The 17,040-nt window shown below is 36.4% G+C and overlaps 1 protein-coding gene across 1 annotated transcript in view; it reads left to right on the forward strand.

Annotated features, from left to right (window-relative positions):
- The window catches only part of LOC131440355 (allatostatin-A receptor-like), a 213,093-nt gene that overhangs the window by 40,235 nt on the left and 155,818 nt on the right, over positions 1-17,040 (forward strand). The window contains exon 2 of the mRNA XM_058611602.1: positions 10,518-10,676. Coding sequence (XP_058467585.1) covers positions 10,518-10,676 — 159 coding nt within the window. The remainder of the gene's footprint in view (positions 1-10,517; positions 10,677-17,040) is intronic.

The following is a 17,040-nucleotide window of genomic DNA, read 5'->3' on the forward strand; positions in this document are numbered from 1 at the left end:
TGACAATATCTCATTTTTCGACACCGCAGAACCGCAAATATTGTATGCATATAAGTGATACGGGAATAGATTTAACACCCACTGCCTTGATAGGCAACGCGTCAACAGTTTGTGGGTGTGGAAAGCGATATGAAAATTTTAGTGCAATAAATTTGTGAATAAAGTTGAGTGGGTGAGAAAGTAAATTATTTGGTAGGTGGAGATTGTATTCCAAATTTGCTGATAGCATAATTGCTTTGCTCGTGGAAAACCTCCAGAATGTTTTTTTTTGCTCAGCTTTGCATCACGCGGTTTCAGGAAAAGCTGAATAATACCGAATGGAGGTGTGATTTTACGACTTGAGAAATTTATGCCGAATCCTTTGCCATTTACTGAAGGTATAATTGAATGTGGCACACACATTTGTTATTATGAATTTTCCTTCATCACTTTGGTAAGTAGAATAATTATTTTACTTCTGTGTCCTTTGACAATTTTTATTCTGAAAATGGAATATTTATATTAACAGTTCGGCTGAAAAGTTCGTATGGTTTAATAGAAACACACATTTTTTTGCCAAAATTCGTTTTTATTATTCAACATAATTGCCATCAGAGGCGATACAGCGATTATAGCGATCTTCCAACTTTTCGATACCATTTTTGTAGTACGATTTCTCCTTTGGCTCAAAATAAGCCTCAGTTTCAGTGATTACCTCTTCATTGCTTCTAAATTTTTTACCAGCGAGCATGCTCTTGAGGTCTGAGAACAGGAAAAAGTCACTGGGGACTAAATCTGGAGAATACGGTGGATGAGGGAGCAATTCGAAGCCCAATTCGTTCAATTTCAGCATGGTTTTCATCGACTTGTGACACGGTGCATTGTCTTGATGAAACAAAACTTTTTTCTTCGTCAAATGAGGCCGTTTTTTGAAATTTCGTCCTTCAAACGCTCTAATAACGCTATATAATAGTCACTGTTGATGGTTTTTCCCTTTTCAAGGTAGTCGATGAAAATTATACCATGCGAATCCCAAAATACAGACGCCATGACCTTACCGGCCGATTGTTGAGTCTTTCCACGCTTTGGGTTCGGTTCATCGCGTGCAGTCCACTCAGCTGACTGTCGATTGGACTCCGGAGTGAAGTGTAGAGCCATGTTTCGTCCATTGTTATATATCGACGAAAAAATCGGTTTTATCTCGATATAACAGCTCCAAACACTGCTCAGAATCATCAATTCGTTGTTGTTTTTGATCGATTGTGAGCTCACGTGGAACCCATTTTGCATAAAGCTTTCTCATATCCAAATATTCGTGAATAATATGTCCAACACGTTCCTTTGATATCTTTAGGGAGTCAGCTATCTTGATCAACTTCACTTTACGGTCATTGAAAATCATTTTGTGGATTTTTTTTCACGTTTTCATCGGTAACAGCTTCTTTTGGACGTCCACTGCGTTCATCGTCTTCGGTGCTCATATGACCAGTACGAAATTTTGCAAACCACTTACGAATTGTTGCTTCGCCCGGTGCAGAGTCTGGATAAAGCGCTTTTCGCACTAGGCCGTGACGTATCCGGAACGGGACTGGGCCGGATTCCGTCCGGGTTACACTTCAAATTTATTTTTTTTTTTTTAAATAACTAAATATTTATTGGAATATGAGTTAAAATTAAATTATTAAGATTTAAATTGGGTGTTCAGCCACAAGTGGTGACTTTTCAGCCCTGTTATATATATATGATTTGGTTATTACCATGAAGACATCATTTGCTTCCGCAATTCTGAGATTTTTGTGTAGGGAAAATTCTAAACCTACTTGTATTGTGTAATGGGGAAAAGGAACTTATATACTAACTTACTAACTAATACAGAGAGCGAATCGATTCAATTGAAGATTGCATCGATTTTTGTCGGAATTTGCTTATAATATTATGTGACATTACATCTAATGGTTCTATATTTGTGAGTCTGTGTAACTCATTTGTACTAAACCAGGGAGGACGCTTCAGAATCATTTTCAGAATTTTATTCTGAATCCTTTGAAGCGTTTTCTTCCTGGTGGAACAACAGCTTGACCAAATTGGTACCGCATAAAGCATGGCTGGTCTGAAAATTTGTTTATAAATTAACAATTTGTTTTTTAGACAGAGCTTAGAATTTCTGTTTATAAGAGGATATAAACATTTAATATATTTATTACACTTTGCCTGGATTCCTTCAATGTGATCCTTGAAAGTGAGTTTTTTGTCATACGTTAAACCTAAGTATTTAGCTTGATCAGACCATGTCAATTCCAAGCCATTCAATTTGAGAATGTGATTATTGTTTGGTTTAAGAAAAGAAGCTCTTGGCTTGTGAGGAAAGATAATTAATTGCGTTTTTGCTGCATTTGGTTTAATTTTCCATTTTGACAGATAATCACTGAAAATATTTAAACTTCTTTGTAGGCGACTGCAGATCACTCTTAGATTTCTACCTGTGGCTAACAGACTTGTGTCGTCACAGAATAGCGATTTCTGACAACCAACGGGTAGATTTGGAAGATCAGAAGTGAAAATATTATACAAGATTGGAGCTACACTCGAACCCTGCGGAACACCGGCTCGTACGGGTAGCAATTCAGATTTACAATTCTGATAGCTAACCTGAAGAGTACGATCAGTTAAATAATTTTGAATCATTTTGATCAAATAAATAGGAAACTGGAAATCAGACATTTTTGCTATTAAACCTTTGTGCCAAACACTGTCGAATGCTTTTTCTATGTCTAGAAGAGCAACTCCAGTGGATAACCCAGAAGATTTATTTGTTTTTATCATGTTCGTAACTCTTACAAGTTGATGAGTAGTTGAATGTTCATGACGAAATCCAAACTGCTCTGGTAAAAAAATTGAATTCTCATTTATATGAGTCATCATTCTCAACAAGATAATTTTTTCAAAAAGTTTACTGATAGAAGAAAGTAAGCTAATTGGGCGATAGCTTGATGTTTCTGCTGGGTTTTTATCAGGTTTTAGGATAGGAATTACTTTAGCGTTTTTCCATCTTTTTGGGAAGTAAGCTAATGAAAAACACTTGTTGAAAATTTTAACCAGGAGTCTCAAGGCAACATCGGGAAGATTTTTAATAAGAATATTAAAAATTCCATCATTACCAGGAGCCTTCATGTTTTTGAGTTTCCTAATAATTGATTTAATTTCATCAAAATTCGTCCCAATAATGTCATCGTGTGATAACACTTGGGTTGAAATATGATCATACTTCAGTGAGACTTCATTTTCAATAGGACTCACAACGTTTAAATTAAAATTGTGGACACTCTCGAACTGCTGAGCTAGCTTTTGAGCTTTTTCACCATTTGTAAGAAGTATTTGATTTCCTTCCTTGAGAGCAGGAATTGGTTTCTGAGGTTTCTTAAGAATCTTAGAAAGTTTCCAGAAAGGTTTAGAATATGGTTTAATTTGTTCAACTTCTTTAGCGAAATTTTCATTTCGCAAAAGAGTAAATCTATGTTTAATTTCTTTTTGTAAATCCTTAACTATGTTTTTCATAGCAGGATCACGAGAACGTTGATATTGTCGTCGACGAACATTCTTCAACCGAATGAGCAGTTGAAGATTGTCATCGATGATAGGAGAATTTAATTTAGTTTGAGCTTTGGGAACTGAAAGATTTCTAGCTTCGATAATATAATGATTCAAATTATCAATTGCTGTGTCGATGTCCGCAGAATTTTCTAAAATAGTTTCATCATCCACATGATTTTCAATGTGAGATCTGTAATCCAACCAATTGGCTCTATGATAGTTGAAAATATAACTAATTGGATTAATTATGGCTTCGTTGGAAAGTCTGAATGTTACAGGAAGATGATCTGAGTCAAAGTCAGCATGAGTAATCGGTTCACTACAAATGTGACTTTGATCTGTTAGAACCAGATCAATTGTAGACGGGTTTTTCACGGAAGAGAAACAAGTAGGATTACTGGGATGAATAACTGTGAAGTAACCAGCTGAGAGTTGATTATGAAGTATTTTACCATTACTGTTATTTTGCCTACAATTCCACTGGACATGCTTAGCATTTAAGTCCCCTATTACGAAAAATTTCGATCGATATCTTGTAAGTTTTTGCAAATCGCCTTTAAAGAAATTTAATTGTTCGCCGGTGCATTGGAATGGCAAATATGCTCCAGCGATGAAATAAATTCCATGAATGGTTTCAACTTCGATTCCCAAGCTTTCAATAACTTTAGTATTGAAAGAAGGTAAAATTCGATGTTTAATTTGCCGTTGGACAAAAATGGCAACTCCACCACCCATTCCAGTAAACCTGTCAAATCGATGAACCACATAATGTGGATTACTTTTCAATTTTACATTTGGTTTAAGAAAAGTTTCTGTCACAATGGCAATATGAATTTTGTGAACTTTGAGAAAATTATAAAATTCATCTTCACTCGATTTCAAAGATCGAGCATTCCAATTTAAAATATTCAAATAATTATTTAACATCACTGTTAAATTTTAAATTCATTATAATATTATTTGCAAGTTTCCATCCGATTTGAAATGCTTCAAAAAGTGATGAAGTCGAATTCATTTGGATGATCATTTGAAAAAGTTGATCTTGTAGGTAGATCATTTTATTTTCAGTTATATCGCCTAAATCGACTTCATTTAAAGAAGCGAATGGTATTGAAGGAATATTTGTAGGTAGACTGCCATTAGAAGAAGATGATTTGGTCGGTCTACCTATTAATAAATTGTTTTCGTTAGAAGAAGAACTGCAAGGCGGTCCTGTGTTTTGATTATTTACATTAGAAGAAATAGGTGATAGATTTCTACCTAATATACCAGCATAACTGACATTAGAAGAAGATGATGACGAGGTCGATCTACCTGTCAATAAATTGTTTTCGTTAGAAGACGAATTGGCAGGCGTACCTGTTTTTTGTTTAGAAGAAATCAGTGCCTTAAAAGAATTAGGCGTGGCACCTGTAACGGTTTTCTGATTTTCAGGTATGTTCTGTAAATTTAAGGTCGTTGATTTGACTTGTTGTCGAAGCGAACGAGCGTTTAATATTTTATCCCTGACAGGACATTTCAAAAAATTGGATTTATGATTTCCATTGCAATTTGAACATGAAAATTCATCAGTGGTTTCATTCATTGGACAAACGTCTTTCGAATGCGATTTACCACAATTCAAACACCGTATATCCATATGACAATTTTTGGTTCCATGACCGAAGCCTTGGCAACGACGACATTGCGTTAAGTTTGCAATACGATTATGCCGTTTATAATGTTCCCAATGAATTTTAATGTGGGAAATGAAACGTACTTTTTCTAAAATTTTCAAATTGTTTACATCACTTCGATTGAAGTGTATTAGGTAAAGTTCATGGGAAATTCCAGAGCGTGGTTTAGAAGTACCATTCGCTCTTTTTTTCATAAGTATTACTTGGGAAGGGGCAAAACCAAGCAATTCTTTTAGTTCATTTTTAATTTCATCAATACTTTGATCATTTGATAATCCTTTCAAGACAGCCTTGAAGGGTCTGTCTGATTTTATATCATATGAATAAAATTTATGAAGTTTCTCTGACAAATATCGAATAAGACGTTCGTAATCTTCCAATCCATCCACCAAGACTCGACATTCTCCTCTTCGTCCGATTTGAAATGAGACTTTTACTTCCGGGAGAAAAGTAGAAAGCTCAGTACGGAATGCTTTGAAGTCGGAAATCATCACCGTCACTGGTGGCATAGATTGATGTTTCTTCCCAGAACGACAAGCGTCCATTTTGGGAATTTTTGAAGAACTTTCTTCTATGTCGCTACAATCGGATTCAGGAAGAATCTCGTAAATATTGTTAGACGGCATAGGATCAACGGAAGGGAAATCCGTCCGTTGTCTTTTATTTTTACATTCAGATTCTATAAGATCGTGAATGTTGTTAGAAAAATGTTGAATAACGGATTGTGATTTATTTCGTATTGAATTATTTTTAGCCTTAGGCTTGTTGCCTTTCCGGTTGGACGCAGGCATTTTTGAAATTTTAAATTAAATTAACTAGGCTAAATTAGTCTTCGATTAGACCCCTAGCTAGCCTTAAAAAAGGCTGATTAATTTCTTAGTCACTCTTTGTATCACTTAGTCACTCTCATATCACTCTTTGTATCACTTAGTCACTTAGTTAGTGATTCAGGTAGCCTTGAAAAAGACTGAAGCCTTGAATCAATGAAACTCTAGGTAGCCAGAAAAAAAAAATTCCAGGAGCCAAGAGCTATACGCGTGCGGTGCGAACGACTGTTCAACACCGACTGTACACTTCAAATTTGTTTAATGCAGCTCCATGTGAATATTCTCACTAGACCGTGTCGTACCCGTGTCTGTATCGATACACGTCCGAAGCACGGCCAAAGCATGCGTTGACTCAAAGTTACTATTGGCAGGGACTGGAATTGTCACATGTTTCCATCCAAGGCTCCAAGATACCACAAAAATCGTTAGCAATCTTCTTTCACATATCTTCTGTTGGTTTCGGCATTGCATCGTCGATTAATTTTTCGGTAACTACACGACATATCTTGTGAACAATCTGGTAGACAGCCCAAGTCTGTAACTAAATGCTATGGTTTTTTGCGTGTCTCCTGTTGATAAATATCTGAAATCATGAGACGAACACAAACTATAAGCCATCTCAATGATCGTTATACAATTTTTGGTTGGAGTTTTCTTGACATTTACAAAGAAATCTTCTTAACAAATCAATGAAAATATCTTAAATACACTGCCAGCCTCTCTCGGAGAGTCGGAATGTAGTGTCATGCTAATCGGAATGTAGTGTCATGCTTTTTAAGACACGGATGAATTTTACTCAACAGCGAGTTGAAACAAGCTTCTGACATTCGGAAATATTCCTTGATCTCGTCATTCACAAGCTGGTTATATAAGGTGATGAATTCACCCTCAACTGCTCTTTTTCGCCAAAGTTCGTGCATCCAAGTATTCTTTCTTTATTTTGTTTGTATTTAAACTGCTGATTATCTTCGTCATTCAGAGCAATTGCAATTATAGCCAATTCTTCGTTGAAAAAATGAGCCATTTTCGTGAGGAACAGAAGCACATCAAATTCAACGATTGTGTATGTTACTAATAGCAACGGTAGCGACGCGGAAAGTGCACGGTATGATGTGAATATTTTACAAATAAATCCCGGCACGTTGCGGTCCCGTTCCGGATACGTCACGGCCTAGTGTGGATAGCGCTTAACACTCATCAAGCCGTTTTTTGGTATCGGCGGCACTTTTTTTCATCAAAAAGCAGTGTTTCATCAACACACGAAATTCCTTTTTTTTTCATTTTTTTCACAATAACAAAAGTAGCTTCACTCAAAATGCAATATCTCGCAAACTAATAATCAGACAGCTGTCAAATTTATACACGTATCTTTTGAAAGTTGGTACTATCAGGAATCAGAACAAATTGGCTCAAATGGCACGTTCCCCTTGATATTTGGAGATTTGTGCCTTCGTGCGAAGAGATAAGAGCACAGACTAACAGACAGGACACTCAAATTAGATTCTTCAATCATTTTAACGGTCATTTCGAATATTCCTTTATTTGGGACAGTACTCACATGTGTCATGATGGCGCCACGTTACCCTATCAAAAACATCCTGTCTGTCATCTAGACTGTGTTTATTTTTTTCATTTACCAACAGAGTTGCCATTCATACAGAATTACCTGTAATGTATTGATTTGTATACGTCCATGCGAATTTCATGCAGGATACAGATTTAATACATATTGCCAAAACTATATACATAATTGTGCCTACTTCTCATCCTCCAACGCAATACAAAATCGAACCCGTTTTGTTACAATATTTACTTGCTTCTGGTCTGCCGCCACTTAATTTCGGGTGAAAACTACCAACACAATAAAAAATAGTCTAGATGAACAACGTTGAGTCAAATAAATGGTTACCTTCCAACATCGCGAAAAAGTTAAATATATTATTAACGTAATCCAATAATTTATTGTGACGATTCATTTTCAAATATTTTGATGAAATCAGGCATCCCTGCAAACAGCTGATCGGTGTTGACAAACGAGGGGAAACCAACTAGTAAAAAAATTTGTACATAACACAAGGGGTGTACAGATAGTAAATAGTTCGCGCAGTACAATATAGGTGGAACTAGTGCATCACGAAAAATTATTTTTATAAGAATTTACTCATACTGTCATGTCTGTTAGTCTGTGATAAGAACTCGGCACACAGGTCCAAGATTTCTGCTTCGAACGACTTAAAAACTTGACAAAACATTCTTGAAATGGATCATTATAAAAGAATACAAAAGAAAAAATATGATGTTATAAAAATGTTAGACCCTACGGGCTACCTTGAGTAATAAATTGTTTCCATTGATTTTATAGACATAAAACTTTGAACGCATTTTTCTCGAAAGCAGGTTTTGAAAGTCCGTGTCCATCGTCATTCAAAAACTACAAGGATCAGCCCCATAGGGTTGTTCGAGCCATTGATATGGAACAAGGCAACCAAAATTTCTAACGATCGACATTTTCAATTAATCGTCACACTTTTGAATCCGCAAATGCACGAGCGTCTGCTTAGTCTCTATTATGAACCAACACCGAACACGCGAGGCCAGAATATAGACTATATTTGTCATGATTTGTATTTGTTTTTTAGCCGACGAAATTACATCAATAGCATAAATGTATGCAATTATATCTTTGTACATGCTTGCGATACAGATATCGATATTTAAGCTTCTTTTCGCCAATCTTGTGCTCAAGTTTTGTGTACAAGTAGTTATTTTTATAGCGTTTCTCTACCATTACTACCATTCTGCGATTTCGGTTGATGCGATAAACTTTTTCTCATTATCAATCGAGTTCATCTTATATAAATAAGAAATTAATATTATGCACTCAAAATTTACCCTGGGGTAGTTGTCAATTTCTCAGGCGAAACGACATAACATGGGATTTTATCTAATCTTGCATGACACAAGATCAGGGCATAGTATTTAAAGCTTCAAATCGTTTTATGGCACTTTTTGTCTTGCTGTCTAGCCACAACCTACCTCTAGCAAGCTACGTGTAGGACTGAAATGTTAGCTATAATTTAGCCTCTATTTATAGCTTCGCGTGCTTCCAACAGCTTCGCTTTTGCATCGATTGACCAATCAGAGCGCTGCTTTCCCTTTGATATATCGCTTACTCCTTCAAAACCGTCGACTATGGCAGGGAAATCCGGTATGCCGGAGATTTTTTGCAGACAAGCTAGCTATTATTCAACATTTCAATGATATACAATTAAATATATGATATACAATTAAAATATACATGGCTATGAACATTCAAATCAATACGTAGGAATATTTCCAATCATATGGTGACATGATATTAATAATTGATACAAAATTGACTGAGCAGTAATTGTTCAAAACCTGACCACATTTCTACGTGTATTTTTCTTGAGTTTCTAGTTTGCACCCCTATATAGAAAACAAAAATGTGTTACACAATAAAAAATCTTAATTTTTTAAAGCATGACCAATGCAACATTCGTAAAATTCTAAATCGATATGAAACTGGCACCGAAGTAAATAATTACCGATAACAACATTTTATTTTGATTCGAATTGTATTTTTTTAAGAATCCAAACAAAATAGTGATTCATAGTAGCTCTCATAATCAAAGCCGGAAACCGGTAAATTTACAAACAATGCTATAGACATTATATAGTCAAACTTATTCGATTCTACAAACTAACGAGCTTCTGAAAATTCCACAACCTCTCATTATCTTGAAACATACTTACAAAGTAAATCCAGGAAGCTATTGAAAACCACCGGGTGGTGCTGATTGAGTTTGAATGACCTTAATAGAGTGAGCGGAGAAGGAAGCAGTGAATCCTACAGAAGATTTTAATTAAATCTCAGTCCGTCAAACACGATCACTCCGTTTGCCGAGTGAAATAATTTTAATCTGCATACTCTCTTTTTTTTGTTGTAGCAAGTCCGCTTACATCTCGTCGAAAAGAGATACTATTTTTCTTTGCGCTTGCAAATTACTCCCCCGAGGTTTTTATTTTGTAGATAATTATTTCCCCGGCCCACGCTCCGCACTGTTTATTAATATGAAGCGCCCGTTGAACTGTGAACGCAAACATGACCCAGGGGTGCACCATAAATTTTCCGTTAGTAACAAAACCAGAAGGATCTGCTACATAATATCGAGATGAGAATCACACCTGCAGCTCGTATAATATATCAACGGCATGATATTAACGCATTAACGCGTGCTTTGTCGGCTCGTTAACTGGAAATCCTTTATGAAAGTATCCAGCGCAAACGCGGCCCACTGATGTGGGAGCGGGCGGCGGTGGAGTGCGGGATATACGTTGTAATTACTTACACTTGTTGAACAAACATTCGTGCTCCGTTTATTTGAAGATTGTTTCTTTTCTCTATTTACTACACTTTCAGGTCATACTGGTGCTTAAGAGTGTGGGAGTTTTTGTATCGGATACGTACTTCAAAATATCACTTCAAATTATATCCCACGTACTGGCGTACACGAGTTCCTGCATCAATCCGCTGTTGTACGCATTTTTGTCCGAGAACTTTAGGAAAGCTTTTCGAAAGGTAAGTTTGGAAAATTAATTTTGCGAGACTAAATCGTAACCGTGTAAATAACTGTAAGCCATTTAACTCATCTTCGACATGATTTCTGAAATTTTCCGCAATGCAAACTAGAATTAGGAAAGGCATGTTGTGAAAAAATTCTTTCAAAAGCAACAGGCATTTTGGCATAAATTAACATTTTGCATTACGCTCCAATGTTCCGGAAGCTTTATATACAATGGCTCAGTGCCAGACCAGTCGCTTACTACAGTATTCTTGTTCGGGTAGGAAAAGCTGCAGCAAATATTATTCCAGCGCGAATTTGCTTCTTCCGATGAGAAATTGTATACTGGCATATACCACGACCACCAAGGCAACATGCTTTCGTACCGTTTGGCTTAGCTCACTCTCTTATCGTAGATTGGAACAAGCGACAAAGCGAAACCCTGCCGCCTCTTTCACAGGCTGACAGCAGTAGATGATGTTACATATATAGAGCACTGTCACGGGCAGACACCCGTTTCACCCAAAAATCCAATTCAACATTTTTTTTTGAAATTTGTTTTTCCGCCGCTCTGTCAGAAGTCAAGTTAGTAGTATTCGTCCGGGTGGAAACCAATTTTATCATCATCAGTTGTTTTAAATCTCCAAATAGTTGGAATTTTAAATCCCAACCAAAATGGGTTCCAGCGGAAACTCTTGTGTCACGTCTGTCACAGTTATGCAAAAAGGTGCATAAATGAGAGAGAGAAAAACTTCACATGATTTGTGATCACCAACAGCATTGTAGTGAATATTATTTTAGGTCAGTTGTGCTCATTTACATACTAAAACTTGTGTAACATGAAATGACAGCTCTAATTATTTTTTTTTTCTTTCTCGTACAAAACGGGATTTGCTCTGCACTTTGAAACGAGACTTTTCAACCCGTTTCGATGCAATGAGCATATTTATGAGCGTACGTTGACGGTGACGGTGGGTGTGACTATATTAATTTGTTTGTAAGACAGCCGGTGGAAGGAAACTGTCGTCGACTTCTGCTATCAGTGAACCAGAATCCAGCGTTCCATCCTACTTGATACCACACAAGAATAGTGTTATTTTGTGAGAAGTGCTTTCACTACTACTTCTAGGTCGTTTCGATTGGTTCTAGACTACTTGATTTTTGGGTTCGTCTTCGATTCTTCAGCGCGTTTGCAGTTTCTAGAGCGACTTAATCGTTCAACGTAAATCGCTATGCAGGCGTGAAGTTTTTTTTTGTTTTGATTACACAGGTTTTAGCCTTGAGAATCGAACCCAGGCAGACTGCGTCAAAAAAATAAGGTTTTCTCAAACTTTTGGAAGTAATGAAGAAAACCCAACACGCTTGATTGCCTTTCTCGTTCCTGCGACGACAGTTTTGAGGTATTCAGGCACATATCAGTCCCGATGTTCAGCTGGACGAGTATAAATCATTTCTTCTTGTGCTAAGGACGGAACTGGACGTCTTGGTCTCATACAATCTTCTGTGCCTGAATGTTGCCTCAAATGTTCAGGTTGTGCTCTCATTCGCCTATCAAACGTCGTGGCGAGCAGTCACTTTCAACTAGCAGCAGCAACAACAGATTATCAGTAATCCCATTCAGTTTCTAAATACTGGACCTGGATTCGGGAACTGAATTTTGTATTTTATTTTAGAACTGAATTCTAAAATTGAACACAGAACCTAGATTCTGGTCCTGCTGAATTTTGAACTTAATTTCAGGTTTAGAATTTATCAGGTGTGCAAATTTGCTTCCGCTGTTTTTTTTTCAAAATTAAAAGCTTTAATGCGAAAAAGTGCTTACAGATGTATTATTCAAAGTATTGTCCGGATCCCGGCTCGAAAAAACGAGTCCTCTTTTTACGCTATCCATGGAGCAATCCATTGAAAATGTTGATCTGATCGAACGGAATAGGTGGAAGTCAAAAGGGGCGACATCTGGGGAATACGGCGGGTGGGCAAGACTTCCCATTGCAGCGTTTTCTGGTACTTTTTGAATACTTTTGCGAGGCCAAGCATTGTCGTGTTGGAGGATGACTTTGTCAAGAAGGCGCAAAAAGCGAAATTCAACAAAGAATCACAATAACAGATCCAATATTCTTTCAACGCATCATTCATCTACAAAACGATATTGTAATAACATTATTAGTCACAACATGAATAATAATTGCAATAACTATAATAACAACAACTACAACAACAGCCGAAATAATCTTCCACCTGATAGAATACTTCTTGCTGCAGCTAAGGATCGATTTTCGGGACCACCAACAAATTACAGACTTACAATTAATTTTCAAAGAGGACCGACGATTAATCCTTATCGAGAGCACAACCTGCAACGAACGATGCCGAATCAAATTTCTGCTGAATGTTCGTCAACTGATACGTGCGTGGCGTGTCGTGCTCAACATTCGTGTTTTCGGAAATTTTGACGCATTACCCAGAAGAAGAGAATAATGACAATATTATCATAAGTCAACAATCATGTTTAATAAGATCTCCTCATCTAGCGTCGTCGACAGCAATCGTAGCATATTGTCAAAATTTTAACCGTATGAAGAGCGCACTTAAGATTAATGAAATCCATAAAAATGTTTTAGGGTGTTCGTATGGAATTATTCTAGCAACCGAAACTAGTTGGGATGATAGCGTTAACAGCATCGAAGTCTTCGGAAACATTTACAACGTTTTTAGAAACAATCGTGAGCTCCATATATCTGATAAAAAATCGGGGGGAGGTGTTCTTATTGCTGTTTTAGCAGAATTTGACGCCGAAATGATAACCACTACGAAATTTAAAGAATTTGAACACGTATGGGTAAGAATTCATTTAGCAGGTGAAACACATATTTTTGTTTCAGTATATTTTCCTCCTAACAATGCCCAAAAAGCCACATATGAAAAGATTCTGCATGTTGCTGATGAAATAATTACTAAGCTTCCATCGGAAGTTAAAGTTCATATATATGGAGACTTTAATCAGCGCAATATCGACTTTATTCAAGACGCTGAAAATGATAGCATTTTACTAACTCTCGTTGGGGAGAATGAAAAACTTCATTACTTATTCGACAAAATATCCGGTTTAGGTCTTAATCAAATTAATCATGTAAAAAATCAGCAAAACTGTTATTTAGATTTTTTATTTACTAATATTCACGATGATTTTTGTGTAATAGAATCACCAACTCCATTGTGGAAAAATGAAGCTTTTCATACAGCAATCGAATTCTCAATATTTATACATCAGATTAATAGACCCGACGACTACGAGTATGAGGAGATTTTCGATTACCAATCAGCAAATTATGATAGTATTAGTCGTAAGCTACGAGAAATAGATTGGCAAGAACTCCTTAGAAACGAAGGAAATGTCGAAATTTCAGTCGATATTTTCTACGCACGGCTGTACGACATAATAAATGAACATGTCCCATTAAAGAAAATTAGGCGACAAAATAATTCAAAGTATCCTGTTTGGTATACCGAGCATATTAGAAACCTAAGAAATCGAAAACAAAAAGCTCATAAAAAGTACAAAAGAGAAAATAATAGTGACAATTTATCGAATTACATACACATCTGTGACCATCTAAGTTTAGCAATTGATACTGCATTTATAGAGTATAACTCAAGAACTGAACAGGAAATAAAGTCTTGCCCAAAAAAATTCTTTAGTTATGTTAGAAACAAACTGAAATCAGAAAACTTTCCGTCAAGAATGTATCTACAGGAAAACATTGGCAATAACTCACAAGAAATTTGTAATCTTTTCGCTAAATTTTTTCAACAAATCTACACGAAGTTTTCTGAAGATGACCGCGATCGTGAATATTTTAATTTCTTTCCAGAGTTTACTGAAGATATTAATGTAAATCAAATCGAAGTGCTAGACATAATAGATGCCCTAAACAAATTGGATGTCTCTAAAAGTACCGGACCTGATGGGATTCCACCCATATTTATAAAAAAATTAGCATTAGATCTTGCGACCCCTTTGTGCTGGCTTTTTAATAATTCGCTTCAGTCTGGAGTTTTTCCAGATACGTGGAAAAACTCTTTCCTTATACCAATTTTCAAAAATGGGAAAAAAGCAGACATATGCAACTATCGCAGGATTGCTATTCTTTCTTGCATTCTGAAGCTCTTTGAAGCGATCGTTAATGACAAACTGTTTAATCAAATAAAAAATAGAATTACTCACATGCGACATGGATTTTTCAAAGGACGTTCCACTACTACTAATTTGCTTGAATTCGTCCACTATACCCTGACCGCTATGGACAAGGGAAATTACATTGAAGCTCTTTTTACAGATTTCAGCAAAGCATTCGATCGTGTTGACATACCCATGCTTATGTTCAAATTACAGAAATTGGGTATTTTACCAGGTCTTCTTGAATGGTTGGAATCTTATCTAAAAAATCGTCAACAAATTGTAAAATTTAAGGGTAAAAAGTCGAGCCCCATTCACGTCAGTTCCGGGGTCTCCCAGGGATCTCATTTAGGCCCTCTTTTATTTATCTTGTTTGTTAACGACATTTCCTTTCTTTTAAAAAAAATAAAAATTCTAATATACGCAGACGATATAAAACTATTTTTAGAAATAGAGAAAAGTGAGGATGCCAAGATTTATCAAGAAGAAATTCTTTCTTTTTATACATGGTGTAACAAAAGTCTTCTTCAACTAAATGTGAAAAAATGCAGTAGAATAACATTCAGTAAAAAACGAAATACACCTGACTTGATACTTACTCTTGGAAGTCAAACAGTTCAAAAACGCGAAATAATTAGGTACTTAGGAATAATACTAGATTCTAAAATGACTTTTGTTGACCATTATAATACAATCATAAACAGAGCCAATAACATGCTAGGATTCATAAAACGATTTTGTTACTGTTTTCACGATCCGTATACAATTAAAACATTATACATTGCCTATGTTCGGTCAGTACTAGAATACTGTAGCTTAGTTTGGTAACCTTACTTAATCACATGGGAAGATTCAATCAGTTCAAAAACAATTTTTGTTATTTGCACTTCGTAAATTAGGTTGGACAAGACTTCCTCTTCCGTCATATAAAGCCCGCTGTATGCTGATCAGTATTCAAACATTAAAAGAACGCAGAGAATTTTCAATGGTCTCATTTGTAAATGACATTGTCTCGAATCGCGTAGATTCCAGTCAACTCCTGTCCGAACTAAATTTTTACATACCATCTCGGCCTTTAAGAAATCGAAATATTTTTATTACAAACCACCAGCGAACAAACTATGCAAAAAAGGGGCCAATAAATCAATTGATGGCTGTATACAACAAGCACTCAGAAGCAGTCGATTTCACTATGTCAAAAAACAAAATAAAGCAATATTTCAGTTCTATTCGGTAAGCCAATTATAATTATTTAACTCATAATAAATTATACATTATTTAGTGATCTATTTAGAATAGTTTACTAATTTAAGACGATTATTGTAAATATGCTCATGGTCTACTTTTGATTGACGACAAATAAATAAAAATGTGGCCGCTTTTCTTTTAGCGCGCGACTAAGGCGCATCAGTTGCGTTCGGTAGCGGTCTCCTGTGATGGTTTCACCCGGTTTTAAGAGCTCGTAGTAAATCATACCGAGCTGATCCCACCAAATACAAATCCGTGGCGCCGTGAATGTTCGGTTTTGCCTTCGACGAAGTAGCATGCCCGGGCTTTTCCCATGATTTTCTGCGTTTAGGATTATCGTATCAAATCCACTTTTCATCGATGTAAAAACTCCTTACGATTTTATCGTTGAAGCAGTTGCTCACATACTAATAGACGGCGCTCAATGTCCCTCGTTTTCAACTCGTACGGCACCCAGTTTCCTTCTTTCTGAATCATGCCCAGGGCCTTGAGACGTTTTGAAATGGCTTGCTGACTCACTCCCAACGATTCGGCAAGCTCTTCTTGGGTTTGGCACGACTCTTCATCAAGCAATGCTTCTAGTTCATCTTTAAAGGTTTTTTCTCTTCCACCACCATGTTTGTCTTCGACATCGAAATCACCATTTTTAAAACGTTGAAACCACTCCCGACACGTTCTTTTACTCAGAGTAGCATCACCGTAAGTTTCTAAGAGCATTCGATGCGCTTCAGCTGCATTTTTTTTTCGAATCGTAACAGAAAAGTAAAACTTCCCGCAAATGGCGAGAATTGGGCACATGAACAGACATTTTCGAGCGTGAATAATAACAACAACTGTCACTGAAAAGGCGATGGCAATTCGTTAGGCACTGTACACACTCACTTTAAAGGCATTATCATCTATGTATTTTGACCAGCCTCAGCCGGCTATCGGAAAACGACGGAAGCAAAGTTGTA

This window comes from Malaya genurostris, chromosome 1 (genome assembly GCF_030247185.1).
Source record: "Malaya genurostris strain Urasoe2022 chromosome 1, Malgen_1.1, whole genome shotgun sequence".
Lineage (NCBI taxonomy): Eukaryota > Metazoa > Arthropoda > Insecta > Diptera > Culicidae > Malaya > Malaya genurostris.